This window comes from Caretta caretta, chromosome 4 (genome assembly GCF_965140235.1).
Source record: "Caretta caretta isolate rCarCar2 chromosome 4, rCarCar1.hap1, whole genome shotgun sequence".
NCBI classification, from domain to species: Eukaryota; Metazoa; Chordata; order Testudines; family Cheloniidae; genus Caretta; species Caretta caretta.
Genome location: NC_134209.1, coordinates 90,759,719 through 90,779,462, shown reverse-complemented (window position 1 = coordinate 90,779,462; position 19,744 = coordinate 90,759,719). Strand labels below are relative to the sequence as shown.

The 19,744-nt window shown below is 41.1% G+C and overlaps 1 protein-coding gene across 4 annotated transcripts in view; it reads right to left on the bottom strand.

Annotated features, from left to right (window-relative positions):
* Nucleotides 1–19,744, bottom strand: part of PRIMPOL (primase and DNA directed polymerase) — a 32,752-nt gene that overhangs the window by 6,643 nt on the left and 6,365 nt on the right. For 3 of the 4 annotated variants that reach the window (XM_048847931.2, XM_075127857.1, XM_048847930.2), the window contains exons 2-8: nucleotides 19,004–19,095; nucleotides 17,394–17,578; nucleotides 9,314–9,405; nucleotides 8,370–8,511; nucleotides 6,578–6,725; nucleotides 2,499–2,792; nucleotides 163–325 (exon numbers count right to left, since the gene is read on the bottom strand). In XM_048847931.2, the coding sequence (XP_048703888.1) occupies nucleotides 163–325; nucleotides 2,499–2,792; nucleotides 6,578–6,725; nucleotides 8,370–8,511; nucleotides 9,314–9,405; nucleotides 17,394–17,578; nucleotides 19,004–19,022 (1,043 nt within the window). In that variant the 5' untranslated portion in view covers nucleotides 19,023–19,095. Of the gene's footprint in view, nucleotides 1–162; nucleotides 326–2,498; nucleotides 2,793–6,577; nucleotides 6,726–8,369; nucleotides 8,512–9,313; nucleotides 9,406–17,393; nucleotides 17,579–19,003; nucleotides 19,096–19,744 lie in introns of those variants that run through there. The other variant, XM_048847932.2, reaches the window with a different exon arrangement.

Below are 19,744 nucleotides of genomic sequence, written 5' to 3'. Positions count from 1 at the left end.
TACCTGCTGAAACCAATGGCTGAACTTTCCTAGAATAGAATGCATCAGTCTCAGTGGAATGTCAGCCCCCGCAACAGAAGTGGTTGCTGCTACAGCAATTATAAATATTACTGAAGTCTACATTTTAAAGTACTTTACATAGCACTGTAATTAAATTGTTACCTAACATTGCAAACCAAAGAGGAAAGGAAATATTGCTCCTCAACAGAAATATTCTTTTTGGGTTTAGGAACAAACTTGTTATCTTCAGCTATTTTCAAAGTCGTCTGCTTTCCTGCTTTTGATGACTTATACAGCCGGAAATTTCTATTCTTTGTATAAACTCCTGCAGGGAGAGAGAGAGGTTTCATAATGTATTTACAGTTGGCTAGGTTCTCTCATATGTATTGTTTATACACTATATTTGGGTGTCTGAGAAAAAAGCATTTAAAGGAGTAAACACAAACTTATATTTATCCCAGTTCATTTCTCACAGTAGGAGTTATATAGCAGGGTAAGAATGAATCAAACAGCCATATATTTATCCATAATATTCAACTATAAGGACAATCACTCAAAACTGCTGTACAGACATTTTAAGTAAATACTAATTATTTGGTACTATTTCAAAATCTCTGCAAATCATTCTCCAGTCTAATTGTTCTTTTTCCTAGCATGAAAAATCATGTAACTATTTTACATTGTAAACATGGTTTGGCAATTTATCAGTTTCCTATTCTCTGTGTGTCAGTGTGACTATATCATAGTTGCACTTCAACAACAAGAGTGGTAGTCAGAAAAATGCAGTTCACATCGCAATCTCAAAACAAATATGGGTGGGCAAGTATGAGCAATTCTGCTCGAGACTTTGCGTGTATGTGTGGGGGGGGTGGGGAATTGTTTAATTCTGAAGCTGAATTTAGTTCTCATGAAAGTTTAAGGACTATGAGCATTGGCATGACTGATATATTGCATCCGAATTTTGTCTTGCAATATCCTGCTCCAATTTGTTCTTGGTCTCCGTCTACCAATCATTTTGTAATTTAGGGTGGTAAGCCCCCCATGTTCTAGCTCACTGTGAACTAAAACCAAAAACGGAAGTAACAAACCCACATATTATCAGCTTAGTGTGCCGCATAACTGCGCCCTCCCACCTTATTTTTTATTCACTAGTCTCTGCAGGAGTTACTGTTATTAGTTACAGTCACAGTTCTTCTGTTGCAGAGCACTTTGTTACTCTCTTTTTAGGGAACCAACATAACAGTGCAAGCTAAGTCTTGGAAGTTAGGTACCTGCTATTCAAGGAAGAACACTGCTGAGAGTAGTTACAAAATAACTTTTCTGTGGCAAATACAAAAATAGATGTGTCCAGAACACTGTATTATTGTGTCACTGTACTCAGCTGAGCCACCTACTAATATGTAAAAATACCCCAAGATTGTTACCAATAAGCCAGTCTTCCAAAACTTCATAGTGAAAGATAACATAGTAAAGCAATTCAGAAGCCAAAATGAAAACTGCGGTAAAAGAAGTCATTGTAGACCTGTCCGTGCTTTCCAATTATTTTGGATTTGTATTTTTTAAGAGAAAAAATTCTGCTCAGTATACAGGAATTACACACAGATCTTCACTTTTTGGGGGTAGGGCAATTAACAAGCTACATATATGCAACTGACTGTGAATATATTTGAACAAGGCATTTCTTGTTGATCATTATTTGATTTTATTCACATGAATTTTCTAGACCATTCAAAATACAGCACCTTGTTTGCTTCCTAAAATTACCTGGATTATGGATTCTGCAGTTTCTATTCAATAGGTTCAAATGGATTAGGCCTTAACTTTAAATTATCTCTAGAAGATGTTTGGAATCATACATTCCTTATACTTATACACACCATTAAAAAGGAGTACCCATCCCTTGCTTTAGGTAGTCTGTGACAAATCTTAAATACACAACTATCAAACAGACTGCCTCTCTAGTCCCCATCTTTGTGATCAAGCCACTTGCCATTTAACTGAACCAATGACCCCATGCAACTATTGTCCCCCTTATCATCAAGGGGTGATAGATCCTAAAGATAAACTGAAGTCTCCAAGGGACAGAGTTTTTATTTACTGTGGAACAACATTATGGAACCTCAGCTAATATTAAAAGTTCCACAAGCATGTCAATATTTAAGGCCAAATTTAAAATACAACTTTTAAGATAATTTGTTTGATTTTTATTGAATTGCATCCTGCATTTTGTTGTATGTTCAGTACTTAATTATATTACTGTACATTAAGCAAAACACTGTGCAAACAGTGCTGGGACCAAAGCATAAATCATCTCTGGTTTGCACCTTTGTTGCATTCCAGTACACCTTAACAGGAATAAATTACACATAATATGGAGCTGAATTCTTACTTAATTTGTGCATGCAAATGCCTCCTTCCCGCAGGCTGCATTTTCTGTGCATGCATCTAATGGCAGAATTTGGCTCAGAATTCTGTCAGTAACTAATTTTTATATTTACCCAGATCGACGACAAGTTGCTTGCCTCCCTCCTTATCATTCACAACAAGAAAGGAAAGATCAGGATTTTCGTTCTGTTGCCATGCTCCATTTTCCAGCGTTTTGTGCATATTAGATTGCCATTTCCCAGGAGGCTCCTTCACTGCACTGAGGTTTACAACAGTACCATCTATTTCAGCTGTTGCTTTGGAAGACTGGGAAACAACACTGTCCACCCCTTCTTCTAGAATCAGAGCATCAGCTTTATTTTCAGTTAAAACAAGAGCAGGTTGCAAAACTGTTTTCACAAAATTACCTTAAAATAATAAGAAAAGAAACGGATCAGGGTCTGTTTAGTCACAAGTTAAAAATGCATTTAATGTGTTTTGTGCAAAGACTTTCAAATAAAAAACCAGGATAGAGTTTCTCTCTCTTCTAAGTCTGGTGCACAACCAATGGTTTAAACTGCTAAATGGGAGGCCCAAGTTTTGGCATGAACTTTAGTTGAAACTGAAGTTTGTGCTGCTGTTTTTTAAGACACCTCACCATGTTAAAACAGGTATGTAAGAACTGTCCATATTTTGGTTGTATCATTCTCTCACACCCTTCACCATCTTAATGGCTGTGAGCTCCTCAGGGAAGGAGCCATGTGTTTCTATATATTTGTACAGAACCAAACAAGTGGGCCCTGGTCCTAGAAACAAAATAATAATAAAAACTGAAATGTTGTGAATAGCAAATGTGTAGTAATGTCACCACAGCTTCTCTAACCAAAGTTTCACATTGAGGAAAAAATCCTGGATGCCTGTTCAAAGTCCTAGTAAACCAGCCTTGTGCAGGGTTTCAAAGGAGGACCATACTCTTCTCTACCAACCTGACAGCAGGGCACAGGACACCCATGCTATTGCCCGAAGACACTTACTACTGGTGATAAGAGTCACGGTCTGGTACTTCATCCATGATCAGAGCACACAGGGTGCTGGTTTTGGTAACGAATGACTTTGCCAATGATCAGCATGAGCCAGAATTTTGGATTTGACATTGACTATGGACTTGGATCTCCCATTAGACTGCCAGATTCCCAGTGAGCAAAAGAGATGCTCCATTCTCTTAGCCAATTGGAGCCTCATTCTGTGAGCACTTATACACACCACTTACAGTAATGTGAATGGGACTACTCACATGCATAAGTGCAGGACTGGACAACAGGTCAGTACTGTGGCATATGAGGGAGCATCAGCCACTACAGCTTGCAGCTTGAACAACAGGTTTTTTATTCGCATGAATGAGTGCAAGTCCACTGAAATCAATGGAGCTGAACTTGCTTAAACCGGCTGTGAATTTAATCCCTTTGTTTTAAAGCCTTCTTAGAGGTTGGTAGAAGAGTAACACACTTAATATTTTAGGATATTACTTATTTTGCAGAATGTTTGACGGAAAAATTCTAATAAAATACTCAGTTTTATTAGGATAAGACTGCAGTTTCATTTTCTAGATTGTCCCAGAGAACACACAGGTTGTGGTGATTTATAATGGAAACATCATAGATTAAATAATCTATTATTCATTAACTGGTATTCCACAATAAAGACTTGATTTAAAAAAGAGAGAGAAAATTGCTTATAGCTTTAATATCATTGGACAGTTTATTTAAACTGTTGACCTTCCTCTCTCTTCATATACAAAAAATCCTGATTGATATTTAGATGCTTGGATATCACTGTATCAAGCAAACTGAATTTATAGACATTTTCTATGTAAAAATCAGTAGATAATTAGGCCCAACATTTAAAAATTGAATTACTCAAACTATAAAGCTGCTAATCTTCAAGAGACAATCAACCATTTTTGACATGTAGATGATTAAGAAATTAACTAAATCTGAGTTTCATATTTAATGTGTGTTAAAGAGTAACATTGTTTACTAAACTGACACTTTGTATCGCAAGCAAATTTAGTTTCCTATTACTGCTAGGAAGGCAAAATAACAATAAACAAACCATTTACTGCTTACTCTGCCTACTGTCCCTATAAATCTATTATAGCCATGACTGATTTTAAACACAAACATTTAATGTCCAGCCGCGTTAATAATTTAGTTCACAATGGTGATAGGAAAAGCCTAACCAATGGGCTGGAAGTAATAGCTCAAGTGCTCTTATTGAAAGGGAACAGCTGATGTAATAAACTGAAAGAGTATGGGTTTATTCTACACTTAGCTATCTAGATCACAAGGCTAAAATTAGTTTTAAATAAAATACTTTTGATCCACACATTCTTTAATAACTTTATAAGAAAGAGGTTACAGAATCAAACTTTTAGACTGATGAAGAGTTTAATGATCACATTTAATCATTTTGTTTTTGTGGCTGCAGTAGAAGAGTCATGGGGGGGAGAGGTGGGGGAGAACAGGGAGAAGAAATGGTTTTATTTGTTTCTATTAGTCAATGAAAATAATGAGCAATATACTGCTTATGCTATATACCGGGCGAGGCTAGTAGCACTGCCTAACATTAAGGTTGCCCAACACTTCCCATTGTAGGAATCTGTTTGCAGTTGCTTATAACTTTGCCAGCCTTTTATCTGTTTGGTTTGAAATTTTCCATATGAGGTGTCTCCCTCAAGCTGGTTTCTTGGTTTTTCTTTTTTCTTTCTTTCTTTTTTGGGGCGGGGGAAAAGGTTTCAGCCAAAATGATTTAACTGCTTATGAAACTGAGGTTAGAGGAAAATACGTTGTTTTGCAATATTAAAAATACTTCTGTTGTCCTTTTCTTTGAGAAGCTACAGCAACCCCATGTTTGGGCCAGGGACTTGAAATTTGGCAGGGTGTGACCTTTGGGCCAGGGGTGGTATGTACCTTTTGCTGTTACTGTGAAAATTTGGCCAAGTTATCAACCTCTGAAAAAAATCTCAGTTCACACATGCTCAGTACACACTTCTTACAGTTTTATTGCTAAATTTGCCAAAGATTCTGCCTTCACTGAGCATGCTCCATCCCCTCACAGCTCCCAGTGCTGACCAGACTGTATGTACTATCCTAACAGAGTGACAGCACATGCTCCAGCCCAGGGCTGCAGGAGCAAAGTCGGACTTTCTCTGTAACTGTTGCTCTAGGCTGGGGTGGGGCCAGGCACTTGACCCTGAGAGCAAGGAGCCTGTCTCTCTTGTGCTCTCAAATCACTCCCAGGCAACTTTTCTTACTCTTACTAAATGAAGGATTTTATTGTAATCCCACTGGTGTCAATAGCAAAACTCCCAGTGAGTTCAATGGGAGCAAGATAAGGACCAACAGGGGCATTTAGGGCCAGATTCTTGGTTCCAGTCTGGCTTCTTTGTATCATTCCAGGGCACTTACCAGCCAGAAAGCTGCCCTGAAGGACAGCTGAATGTTCCCTTTGCATAGCAAACTCTCTGTCTAGCCCAGAGCTAGGTATGGAGGGACTACACTACTTCCTCCAAGCCCCACAAGAGTAAGTAGCATGAGAGTATGAGGCTGGAATCCACTGTGCTTTGGCAATCCTGGGTTGGCAAAATGGTCCATGAGGGGCTGTTGTAGCCTAGAAGACATTCCAACTTATGTCAAGAACCAAAGAGCTTCCCACTGTTCCCTAGATCAGGCTAATGCAAAGGCAGCTTTAAGCTATGCCTTTGCCCTTTCACTAAGGTCTTGGGCTAGCATAGCTCAGCTGGACTCAAGAATCTGGCCAATAAAGTTTAACTTCAGCCAATTAAAAAAAAACAAAACATACACCTTAATCTACAAAATAAGTAAGCAACTGTAAAACGATCATCAAGCCTTTTACCAGCTTTTGTGATGTCTTTGTTCTGTAAATACAGTATAGACACACACACACAGAGTAGCTGTTTCCTTGAAGTAGAAGGCTGATGAGAAATTGCACTACTAGTCACAGAAAACAAAAGAAAATACATGAGCAGGAAATCAGTTGAAGCACAATAAAACAAATATGTAACTGGAAATACATATTTGTTTCCACCTATGGTCCCCATTACCATAATATCTGAGTGCTTGATTGTACTAGTAAGATATTAAAATTCCACACATTTCCTTTTTATGTACTAGAAATAAGAAAATATGCTTACCAACATTAATATTATCCTTAAATGCTGTCTTGTGAAGCAGAAATATTAAGTGATGGCTAAATTTTTCATCAGTGCTGGAATCTAAGTTCAAGACATCTTCAGCTGAACATTTAACTCCATAAAGTTCTTCCAGCTTTTTACTAAAAAGCTGAAAAATAAAAAAAAGTAGGCTATTTTTTGTTTTTTTAATAACTAAAAGGTACCCATAGATTGTGATAGGAGGGCAGATTTTATGTCTTCATTCATTTCAAAGATATTTTTGGTTTTGAACATACTGTTTTTTTAGACTATGAAGTTTCATGATTTATTAAAGTCTCACCAAAATACAAACACATATTTTACCTTATAAATTGAATACGTGTATGATTATGGTACCAGTAGCAGACTGTTGCAAATTTCCAGTTTCTCACCCAAAAGCCTAATATACCACCTCATCTATACATTTTTCTGTTACACTGCTTCCCAAGTACAGTTTACAGCTCCAGTGACAACCAGCGTTGAAGACTCTACAATCCACACCTACGACAACTTAGGGCTAGTCTACGCTGGCAACGCTAAAGCGCTGCAACGTCAGCACTTTAACGTGCCTTGTGTGGTCATGGCGCAGCGCTGGGAAAGAGCTCTCCCAGCACTCTCAAAAACCCACCTCCCCGAGGGGCGTAGCTATCAGGGCTGGGAGCGCGGCTCCCAGAGCTGGGGCCCTGTTTACACTGGCGCTTTACAGTGCTGCAACTTGCTGCGCTCAGGGGGGTGTTTTTTCACACCCCTGAGCGAGAAAGTTACAGCTCTGTTAATTGCCAGTGTAGACAAGCCCTTAGTCACATTATATCTAGGGCCAGAGTTATGACCTTAGATCCAACGAGTCCAAAAGCTTCAGATCTTAGTATCTCAGATCCCTCCTTTTGGATCCAACAATCTTCTTTGATTTTGAGGATCCCTTAGATGACTCTCATGCTCCCAAAAGAGGTGGATCCCCTAAGGACTGCTCCAAGAGAAAAGCCCTCATTCAGTCTGTGGCTTCTTTCCTTCGCAGCGAGAGGCATGCACAAGGCTCTTAGGATGAATGTTCTTAAACCTTCGTACTTATCTGAGACAGGATATTTTACTAGAGAAGGAGATGTATTTCTGAAAGCTCGTTTTATTCTCTTTGTCCACCACATTGGAGATATGGTGGGCCGGGACATTAAGCCCAACCAAACCCATATGAAAACAACATTTGTGCTAATTAGTAAAACCAGTAACTAATAAGGAGTGACTCTATATAAGAATCAGAAAAGGCCTAAGCTTAATAAAAACCACACTGGGGAAAAAAGGGACTTGAAACAACCGGGAAAAGAAGAACTGAGGGAAAAATAGAGGGTGAAGTCTTTTGTTAGAGCTCAGGGGCATGCCTATATGCTCCCTAACAATTTTACTGCTTTCTTTGGTTCTGTGGCTCTTGTATCGGGGCACATAATCCACCAGTAAGACTCTACAGAGGCAATATAATGAAAGATAAATTACAAAATGTCCCAGGCCTCTGGTGAACATGCTGTCATACCAACCACTATTTGTCTCTTGTTCCTCTAAAGCAGGAAAACCAGAAAAACTTTGCTTTAACTAGCAATATCTAAACACGCTTTTTTAATTTTCTCTAAAAACGTGTAATCAATTTTCATTTTTTGTGATAACTTTAGCTATAGAATAACTATAAGGAAAATCTGTTCACTTTATTCTCTTTGATCCACATTAAGGCCAATAACAAGACAGACAGACCTACAATATGTTATATTCTAATTATTGTTCGTTTTACCTCAATTAACTTTGCAATCATCTGCTTGCCATCAGCTCCAGGATTCACTGGTTTATAGAACTCCAAATCAAAATACAGTTTGCAAACAGCTTTTTCAGGAATAACTTCATAGCAATGCATGAGACTTGTTTTTTGTTCTTTGCTAAACAGAAAGTAGTCAAGAATCATCACCCATGTTTATGAACAATAATTTTAAAAAATAAAGATTTTTATTCCTCTTTAGTGAAACACTTGTTGAAATGTTTTAAAGACTAGCTCTACTATGTTCTGAACAACTTAAAGTATGAATTTTGTGACTAACTAAAGAAACACCATAAATATACATGTGGCCTAAAATTTAGATTTTGTAAAAAAATAAATTCTTACAAACACCTAAGACCAACAAATATGTTTTCACGAATAAAAATAACTAATGGAAACAGTCATTTTAAACAATAAATCCACTAGTGCTGAGAACCTTAAAGTAAAACTACACACAAAAGTGGAACCAACTTCTTTGAATTTTGACATCCAAACTGAGAGAAGTGCAAAATATAAAGAGCTTAAATACAAAAATTGGATTTTTAGAATTCTGTCACTTAATAATCAGATGCACTATGGCTAAAACATTTTAGAATTTTTTTTTAAGTTGACTGTAGACCTTTACTAGACATTTCAGTATCAGAACTCGACCATGTGATATGTTTCTGTTAAATGACTGTTAAGAATTATATATAAAATGGTTCATGAAGATGTAATTATTTTATCTGCTGATGCACCAGAATGATGATGATTGTTCACTATGGATACCAATTCTCTTCAGTGGTCAAGCACTGTAGCACATTTGAGGGGATCAATGTCAGGGAGCCAGTTATGGTACCCTGCTTTCTGAGAGCTGGTCTATACCAGCCCCAGCCCTGACGAAGTTTAAAGCAGCTAAGAGGTACTTTTTTCAAAATACTCACTTGTAATAAAACCAAAGCTCTGTATATGTTGTCACAAGATAATACCTTTGTCCATCTTCTGCGTTCGTTTCCAAAGCAAATACATGAACATCCTTTTTAAATTAAAAGAAAGAGTTAACTGTTCCTTTTTCACATCACTAGTCAAAATCTTTTGCTTGAAATTAATTTCTCAGATCAAAGGTTAGTAATTATTTTCTAATTAGTAACAACCTATCAAAGGATGGTTTAGGTTTTTTAAAAAAAAAGCCTAAGTACCTTTTATTGCTAATTAAGAGCCAGCTTCTTATTTAAATTACACCAGCGTAACTCTTAGCAGCTCACTGAAGTCAATAAAGCTACTATGGATTTGCATTGATGTAACTGAGATCTGAATTAAACCCTCAAGTGGTATTTGCCTAGTAAAATCTTATTTTGATCAGCAGCATGGTAACATCAATGGGAAGAGAAACAGTGTACAGAGAAGGGGATTCCCACTGAAGAGAGAAGCAACATATGGCCTAAATCAAGCAAAATGATGTCCAAACCATCCTTTTAATTATATACTATATGTAAAACAAGAGGTGACCCAACAGAGAAAAATGCTCCCAAACTGGAACATAATTAGGAAACAGCTTTGGCAGTCATAACTTCTTTAATGAAATTCATGACATTTGAAGAGTTGGTAACACCTGTCTCAAAATATTTTACTTTGCACGCTGTCATATGCACTGTTCCCCTGTATAGTGAGTCAGATCCTGATCCTGCAGTGAGCTCTGCACAGGCAGACCCCTGCACCAAGCTCCATTTAAGTCAGTGGGGCTTCTCAGAGAATCAGTCTGCATGGAAGTAACCACAGGATAGGGTCGTTAGTCAGTTCTCCCTGCTGTCTGTGTGGGTTTGATATGCGGTAAGAGTGGAGAGGAAAAATGTCTTAAAATAAGAAAATATGATTGTAAAGGCAACAAAAACTGGGGGATTGAGGAAGAGATGTAATGCCAGAAACTACTTGTGGCAAACTTGCCATGCCAATTGTGACATTGCAGAAGCTGTGCCTCAGTTTCCTCTCCCCTACACATACACACTGTCCTGTGGCCTCCTCTAACCATCAGAGTGTTTTGGCCCTGCAGTCAGGTCAATTTAATGTTCAGCTCTTTGTAGGGTCAGCAAGTCCTTTACCAAAGAACAACAACAAAATGTATTGAAAGCAAACCTTCAGCCCGGCTGGGCTCAGCAGAGGTACAACTGTGCTGAGGACTGCTGCTCCTTCTCCGCCGTTCGCTCAATCCCCCAGTCCTAGGCTGGAACACTTCTCCCTAACTAATGGTTTCTGGCAGGCTCCAGCTCACCAGGAACCCCATCTCAGCCAGGCTTTCAGCTTGCCTCTGGAGAACCCTGTCTGGTCCTCCCCTACCCCATCCACCTTCTTTTCAGCTGCTTCCCAGGGAGAGGGCACTTCCCACCTGGTCTCTCTTGGCACTTTATGGATATAAACCCTGCTCTCCTCCAACTGGACTTTATTTTTAGGTTGTGTCTACACTGCCACTTTCAGCGCTAAAAGTTTTGTTGTTCAGGGGTGTGAAAAAACACCCCCCTGAGCGACAAAAGTTTTAAGCACTGAAAAGCGCCAGTATAGACAGCGCTTTAAAGCTACCACCGCTCGTTCGGGGTGGGGTTGGTTTTTTTTAATTGCTGGGAGAGCTCTTTTTTGGCTATAAAGCGTGTCCACACTGCCCATGTCACAGCGCTGCCGCGGCCGTGCTGTAACTGGGTAGTGTAGACATACCCTTAGTTAGTCCTGAACCATGCCCCTGGTGCACCCCATCACATTGCCTCCCCCTCAAGACTACATCCTGCCTGGTGCTAGAAGGACTGCCAACTGGCTGTCAAATGAGCTCTTCTCGATGACCTGTGCCTGCTGAGAGGTGGGGTGGCAGAGTGAGGGCAGCCTTCCTCAACTGCTTCAGTTACTGAGCATGCTCAGTATAAGCCAAGCATCAAATCTCAGCAAGGGAGGGAGGGACATGACCTTGCACGCCCCCCCACATGTAGTCTCTGCTAATCATCTTCCAGGAGCTCTATCTGGAATTCCCACTCCCTTTTCGCCTTCTCTAGATTTGCCTTTTCCTCTTCCACGGTCTGCTCTGCTGCCATCAGCTTTTCCTGAAGCCTTGCTGTATCAGTCACCACTTCCTCCATTTCTGTTCCCTTCAATATACCTGTTGCCAGGGCCTCTGGCCTTTTCAGCTGACTTCTCACCCTACCCCCGGTCAGCTGGTTGGCATCTGAACTTCCTCAGTCTGCTGCCACACCGCTATCTTCAAAACCCCTTTGGTTCTACCAGGGGGTTGGTTTGTGTCCCCAGAGTACATTGATCCGGCACAACTTTAGGCCCTTTATTTGTGTAATTCCTTGCCACCAGACATGTAGCTAGCTTCGGCCTGAACTCTTGGCTCTGTTGCTTTTGTGCTCCAATTCTGCCTTGGTCCAGACCAAGTCCTGCTCTAACTTTGCCGCCTTCATTATAATTCAATGCTGGGAGGCATTTACTTCTGCCAAGTCCTGTTTATCTTCCTGTAATTGTTTCTCTAGACTATGAGGATGTCTCAGAATTTCCTCTCTAGTTCTCTCAGCAGTCTCCAGGCAATCATCAGTGTGCTCAGAAGAGCTGAGCACCCCTGATCATTGGTCTGGGTAAGTGTCTCCTTAACTGGCTTGGGTTTTGCCACATCAAGGCCAGGAAACCTGGTCAGTGTCTGGTCAGTTCCTCATCACTCCGACTCTCACTTGGCCACCCTGACCCTGTACCTCCAATTCCACTACCATCACTGGGTATATTCGGGTCTCTCTGTGTATACAAGATATGTATCTGCCAGTCCATCTTACCAGATATAAGTCCACTTCTGCAATAAAAGTCTGCCTGCAGCCTGAGACAACCAGACCTTTCGTCACTTGTTTCTGCAGCTTGACAGACACCACATATGGTAGGGTTCAACCCTGCCTTGAAGAGCCTCCCAAACCACAAACCAGGTTATAATGCCCCACTCCAACATGGGACACTTTTCTCACATGCCCTGGTCAGCCACATCTGAAACATATGACCAGGTTTCCGCAGCTACCTCCTGGAGTGCTTCCACTGGGCTAGGGAAGTGACTGTGGAGTTGATACCTCATTTTGGCCCTGAAACTTAGAACCACCCAGGACTCTTCCTCCCCATGTTTCCCCCCAACTCTTTGGAGTCTGGGGTTTTACCTCTTCCAGCCTTCCTCAGGATGATGATCTTTGCTTTGGCCCACTACTCAGCTTGCTTGGTATCATTCACCTCTGTTCTTTCCACTGCAGTACCAGTGTAAACTGGCCAAAACTGCCAGACCTAACTTTGGGCCCCTGCTTGCAGAATCTGCAGCAATTATTCTAAGACAATGTGATTAATAATTCTCTCTACAGAACTAACTTCTGGACAGTCAGTGCCATGCCGGGTCTTGGAGCTGCTGAGCAATCACCCTAGGCCATGCTTCTTGAGGAAATGGTTCCATTCTAATGCAGTGACGATACGCTTCAGGTATCATTCAGCTTCTCCACAGGATATGATTTTGACTGCTCTTTGGCGGGGGCCCTGTATGCTACATGAGCTTCCCTGAACTGAAACAGGGCCATCTGGGCCACGCAGGATGATTCTGCCTATCCTGATGTCCTAGCCACCTATTCAAAAGTACACAAAAAAGCTTCTGGGTCGTTGTCTGACCCCAGCTTTGCCAATCCTAGGACTGGATTGCTGGGGTCTTCTCACCTAGAAGCCGATCAACTGCTGAGGTCCATTTTTCCAGGCACTGCAGGAAGCACTTCTACTGCAGCTGCCGGATGTCCTTGCAGGAGGACAACCTGAGTATGATCCTGCTGCGCTGCTAATAGGCTGACTACTTCCTCCATTTTGTAGCTTCTCTTTTATTCCTCCTTTTTCAGAGGGGTACTCTGCAGATCCTAAACAAGCCCCTACATGTGGCAACCTTGCCAAACCTAACATGCCCCCTTGTGGCCAGACATAGAATTGTGGCCTTCTGGCCAGACCACTTTACCACTTTACTTTATCAAAAGTCCAACAAGTAAATGTATTCAAAGAAAATCTTCAGCCCAGCTGGGCTCAGCAGGCAGCCGTGCCTCTGTTGTTGCTGCTCCTCCTCCTCCTCCTCCTCTTTCCTGGTTCAATCAATCCTCCAATCTAGGGGCTGCACATTCCTCCCCTTATTCAGGGTTTCTAGTGGGCTTCAGCCCATCAGGGCCTTTGTTCAGGAGGCTTCCAGCCTCCTAGAGAAGCCTTTCTCCTGTCTCGACCTTCTTTTCAGGTTTCTTCCCAGAGAGATGACACTTCCTACTTTCTCTCCTCCCCAATTGACTTCACACAGCTCTTTATAGAGACAAACTCTCCTCTCCCGCCCCCTCGGGCTTTATTTCTAATTAGTCTTGACTCGCCCTCCAGGTGCACCCAAGCTGGTTAACCTGTGTGGGGTAAACACGCCATCACACCACTCCTACTTTTTTTTAATTGAGTAGCCATCAAGTTGATGCTGTCCCTTTAATGACAGTTTATAAGTTTGACAAGTTTACTGACTCAAACTGATGTTAATACAATTGTTTAGGTACAGTAATATGTTTCAATACCAGAAAAAGGTTCGTTTCATTAAAGGAGTACATTTATGAAATGTTTGAATAAAACAAACCAGTGACTAAGGGTATGTCTACACTGGCAAGTTTTTGCGCCACAAGTTATGCCACTTTTATTAAAACGCTGGAATTAAACTGCTGTTGCGTGTCCACACTGTGCTCATTGAGACGCTGGAGCGCATCTACATTAGCAGCTCTTGCAACGGCAAAGACAGCAGTGCATTGTGGTAGCTATTCCACTGTGCAACTGGCTGCAGGATGCTTTGGGATGATACCCCATGGGGCAGGCACAGCATCACATGATGCAGGTTTCCCAATCCCATTGTTCCATGGGCATCCTACGACATTGCAAGCTGCTTTTCAACTGAAGGGGGGGGGGGGGGGGAGTGTGTGTGTGAATGGAGAGGGGGAGAGAGTGTGTTTTGTGGGACAGAGAGTTTGTCAGCATGCTGTCTTACAAGTTCGGACTGCGGCAGGAAGCAACAGGCACTGAGGCGGGGAAAGGGGAAACCCTGACATCAGCCCTCGCCTCCCTCCCTAGGCTCTCTGCACAGCAATCTCTCACACACACACACACACACCTGCCTTTGTGTTTAACAGCAGGAACATTCCACATTAATGATTTGCCTTGTGTCCTGAAGCAGATCAGCACAGCCTGCAAGGGCTGTCAGAAACGGTGCTTTGAAAGGGGAGGGGCGCATGTCTCCAGGGCAGCCGAGTTCAAAACAATGAGCAGAGTGGTCACTTGAGGCATTATGGGACAGTTCTGGAGGCCAATTACAGCAAAGAAAGTAATCAACCGTCTACACTGGCAATAGAGCGCTGGAGCCTCTGCACAAATAGCCTTATGACTCTCGTCAACGTGGGTTTTTTGCAGCGCTGTAACTGAGGAGTTTCAGCGCAAAGTGGCTTGGCAGTGTGTACACGTCTGCAGTTTGAGCACAAAAAGCTGCTTTACTGCGCAGAAACTTGCCAGTGTAGACAAGTCCTAACTGAAATAGGTAAATTTATGATCTCTCTCATAAAACAGTAATTTATTTTTAAGACACTTAGAAGAACTGTGATGGAGCAGTGCACCACTTAAGACTGGAGAGTGACCCTCACTGAAACCATCTATAAAGCCGCCAGGGGAAAGAGAGAAGAAAAACCCAGTTGTAGGATGCGTAACACAGAGCTGGCTCTTTCCTTCCAGGCACGCAGGAGACCAAGCACCCTGACTTCAGAGCAGTAATTTTTTATGTATTTGTTATTAAACACACCATTCTGGGTTTCCTCTGGACCCAGAAGAAGCCAACAGTACTTCCTAGTAGACATCATTTTGGATCATGTGAGGGCTGCTATTTATATCACCGCAGACTATCATATGACTGGGTCATCATTGTAGCTTCCCAGTTAAATGAATGGGAAACTCCAAATATTAATTTGTTGGTTTAGTATTTTTTGTTCCAATTTGTTGTCTGTGTTTTCCTGGACACTCAGGATTAGTGTGGCCCCTTACTTACTCCTCTGTAGGGAAAACTGAAGTGGAAAATTGTTTTTCATAATTGACACTTTTTAAAAGGAAAAAGTATTAGAAAAAAATACAGCATGTAAAGGTGAAGAGGACTGACTGGCTGAAATCATGGGCGTGGTGGATCATGGGTGTGGTGGAGCCAGGGGCCTACATTAGACCTTGTCTAGATGAGAAAATTGGAACAGTTTAACTAAATCAGTGTGAAGCTAATTAAACTGTTTAGCTAAAGCAATTTAATCAGTTTCTAAACTGATTTGGCTACAATTTTCTCATCTAGACAAGGTCTTAGGGCTTGTCTACACTGGCACTTTACAGAGCTGCAACTTCCTCACTCAGGGGTGTGAAAAAACACCCCCCTCCGCAAGCACTGCAAGTTTCAGCGCTGTAAAGTGCTAGCGTTGACAGTGCACCAGCGCTGGAAGCTACGCTCCCAGCCCTGGTAGCTACTGACCTTGTGGTGGTGTTTTTTTTATAGCACTGGGAGAGTTCCCTCCCAGCGCTATGCCACGACTACACGAGCCACGTTAAAGTGCTGCCACGGCAGCGCTGTAACATTGCTCGTGAAGACGTGCCCCCAGACTTCAGATCAAGCCAGGACTTCTCATGCTATAAAACTGGGTGGGTGGAGATTTTCATATAACTGCCATTTGTGTTTTTGACACTCTCTCCCTTGGTCTTTAGAAGGACAGATATAAATATTACCTGAATTTTGTTACCTGGACTTTCTAAGTCAAAGTAATTCACCTAATATGATACTTCAATATAAAATCCCTATTTTTAAATATAATGAACTTTGGTTTCTTTCTGCCTTTCTTCCCCTAGCTGATTTTAAACAAGTTAATGATCTACAGTTTCTTACTTACAACCGCCATGTGGCAAGGATACCTGTTTGAATCACAACATTCCTTATCCCCTCTTCCCCAGACCTGTTAGGGCTCCTCAAGAGCCTACATGTGCCCTCATGCCTCCTACCACAACATGGCATCATTTCTTTGTCTAAGGTGAGGAGATAACTGTGTTGCTCTATGGAGCAACAAGAATTGGGCACAGAGCGTTGCAAATTCTTTCAACACCACTGGGTTCTTTTACTGGGTATTGTTGACAGGCATTAAACGTTAGTGTAATATACAGAACTAGGTCAGACCTGCAGAGTTATTGGGATAGCTGAAATGGCAGAAGGAAATTGCACATTCCACAATATGAAATGTAGGTAATTACAAATAAATAACTAGCTCGTCCATTCAAAAACAGTTATACCTTAGGCTCAGGGTTCATTTCAGGTGATCTGGTTCTTCTCTTTCACTTCTTGGTGCCTGAGCGGTTGCCTGTCTCTTGTGGGATATATTTTTGCTTTTCTTTTCATTCATCTCTACCTCTTTTAGATCTTAACTTCTCTGTTTTTCCCTCTTCCTTCGTCATTCTCTGTCCTCTTCTCTCCTTCCTTCCTACTTGATTTTTAGCCCTTTCCCATTCTTCTGCTACCTCTTACCATTGAATGCATCCAATGAAGTGAGCTGTAGCTCACGAAAGCTTATGCTCAAATAAATTGGTTAGTCTCTAAGGTGCCACTAGTACTCCTTTTCTTTTTGCTCTTACCATTTTGGCTCTTTCCCTCATCTACATCATTTGCCAGACCTCCCTTGTCACATCCCACCACTTTGGTCTTTCTTCCCCACAAGCACTTCTACTATTACATTAACAACACATCTAGAGTATTGCGTTAGAACTAGCCCTAATTACATCTAATAACACAGTCTAATGTTGGAACTACTGAGTATTACAACTTATGCATCATGTTGACTTGAAAGGAAAAAAAATTGCCTGATGTATCAACAAAAGAAGCCTGAAGTGAACTCTGTAGGTTAACAGAACTTTACAAATGACGTTTCTAAATAGTGAAGACACCCTTCTAACAATTTAATATCTTACCTCCTTACAGGTTTTTGCATAGTTAAAAGCTTGAGACTGTCGATGAAACAGACTCCAAACAGAGCACGGTTGCCATGGTTTGGACAGCTGTGGCCTGTAAACAGGGCAAAGTGGCTTTCTTTTATATTGAGATGCTAGTTCATCAACATTCTTCAATCTTTCTTCCCATTTTCTCTTCATTTGTCCTAAAGTAGTCAGGAAATGAACCCTTAGTACTACGTTAAAAATAACTAAATCAAAAGCATTTTGCATGTGCTTCAATTTCTCATATACCTGTGGGGTGAGTTGCGTATTTGAGCATACTCTCTGTTTCATGACTAAGGGCAGCCTGTACTCCAAATCAACACGCAACTTAGCTGTGAAACTCCCGTTAATACTAAGTTCCCTGTGCTGGTTTGAGAATATATGAGAACGTCAATTGTATCAAGAATCAAGTTATAAATGGACAGGCCTATTTTATTATCCACACAACAGAAACAATTTAGAATAGGGGAAAATCTCAGGGTAACAAATAGAAAAGGAGGACTTGTGGCACCTTAGAGACTAACCAATTTATTTGAGCATGAGCTTTCGTGAGCTACAGCTCACTTCATCAGATGTTTACCGTGGAAACTGCAGCAGACTTTATATACACACAGAGAATATGAAACAATACCTCCTCCCACCCCACTGTCCTGCTGGTAATAGCTTATCTAAAGTGATCAACAGGTGGGTCATTTCCAGCACAAATCCAGGTTTTCTCACCCTCCACCCCCCACACAAATTCACTCTCCTGCTGGTGCTAGCCCATCCAAAGTGACAACTCTTTGCATAATCAAATAGCCCGACTTGATTATGCAAAGAGTTGTCACTTTGGATGGGCTAGCACCAGCAGGAGAGTGAATTTGTGTGGGGGGTGGAGGGTGAGAAAACCTGGATTTGTGCTGGAAATGACCCACCTGTTGATCACTTTAGATAAGCTATTACCAGCAGGACAGTGGGGTGGGAGGAGGTATTGTTTCATATTCTCTGTGTGTATATAAAGTCTGCTGCAGTTTCCACGGTAAACATCTGATGAAGTGAGCTGTAGCTCACGAAAGCTCATGCTCAAATAAATTGGTTAGTCTCTAAGGTGCCACAAGTCCTCCTTTTCTTTTTGCGAATACAGACTAACACGGCTGTTCCTCTGAAACCTGTCATCAGGGTAACAAATGATATTTTGTTTATAGAATAGTATTTAATAATGCTTATATTTTCAAAATAATGTACAAATTTACATTAATTCATTCTCACACCATCCTGTGGAGTAGATAAATATCATACCTATTTTATAGATGAGGAAATCAACCAAGAGAAGTTAAATGACTTGTCTTATCACAGCAAGTCAGTACCTGAGTGAGGATTAGATCTCAGTGGCTTCTAGCTCCCAGCCCTATGCCCACAAGGCCCCATTGCCACTCAAATAGATAAAGCAAGACAATTCAAAACCAAGGGGCATCCTCAGCCTATGACCCATATCAGCAATGCTTTCAACTGCTTAATAATCTCAGTGCATGTTACTCTAATTTACTTATTCAATTATCTATGTTTTCACTGTCAGAATTTTCAGGACTTTGAAATAGTTAACTTACCAGTACTCAGAAAAGACATTTTGCCCAGCAGTGTTCACTATCACGCAACCTTCGGACTTCTAATCACATAAAGTATGCACATGGTAGGAACTCTGAAAATCAATGCACAGTCAAAAAACTACATTAAATTTAACATTAGCATCACTACAGACAAGTTCCAATTTAATAATTTTATTCAGGGAAATTCCTTCCCCCTCAAAATTCTTACAGATGGATAAGAGTTAAGATTCTTGGAAAGCAGAGAGAATGGGAGGAAGGGAATTGGGGAAGATGTTATTACAGAGGTTGTTTTATTTAACCTACAAGACAAATCACCAGTACCACTATTCTGTTCCCCACCCTTTCTTGGATTATCCCTCACTGACCCCCCCTCCCACCTTTGTCTGACTCACAGCAATTTCTCAATGGCAACAGCTGTAGAATGAAACTGACTACTCATAGTAGAGAGACAAGGTGGGTGAAACAATATCTTTTATTGGATCAACTTCTGTTGGTGAGAGAGACAAGTTTTTGAGCCAAACAGATCTCTTCTTCAGGTCTGGGAAAGGAACTCTAGGCATCACAGCAAAATACAAGGTGCAACAGATTGTTTAGCATGAATAGTTAGCACATATTGTAAAGGAACATTCAAGATAAGGTGGCTTGTTAACACCTCTGTTAAAAAGAAAGGGTTAGTGGGTTACAGACTGTTGTGCAGGTTTCCGTTTCCTATCATCCTCAAAGAAAACCTGCACAACAGGT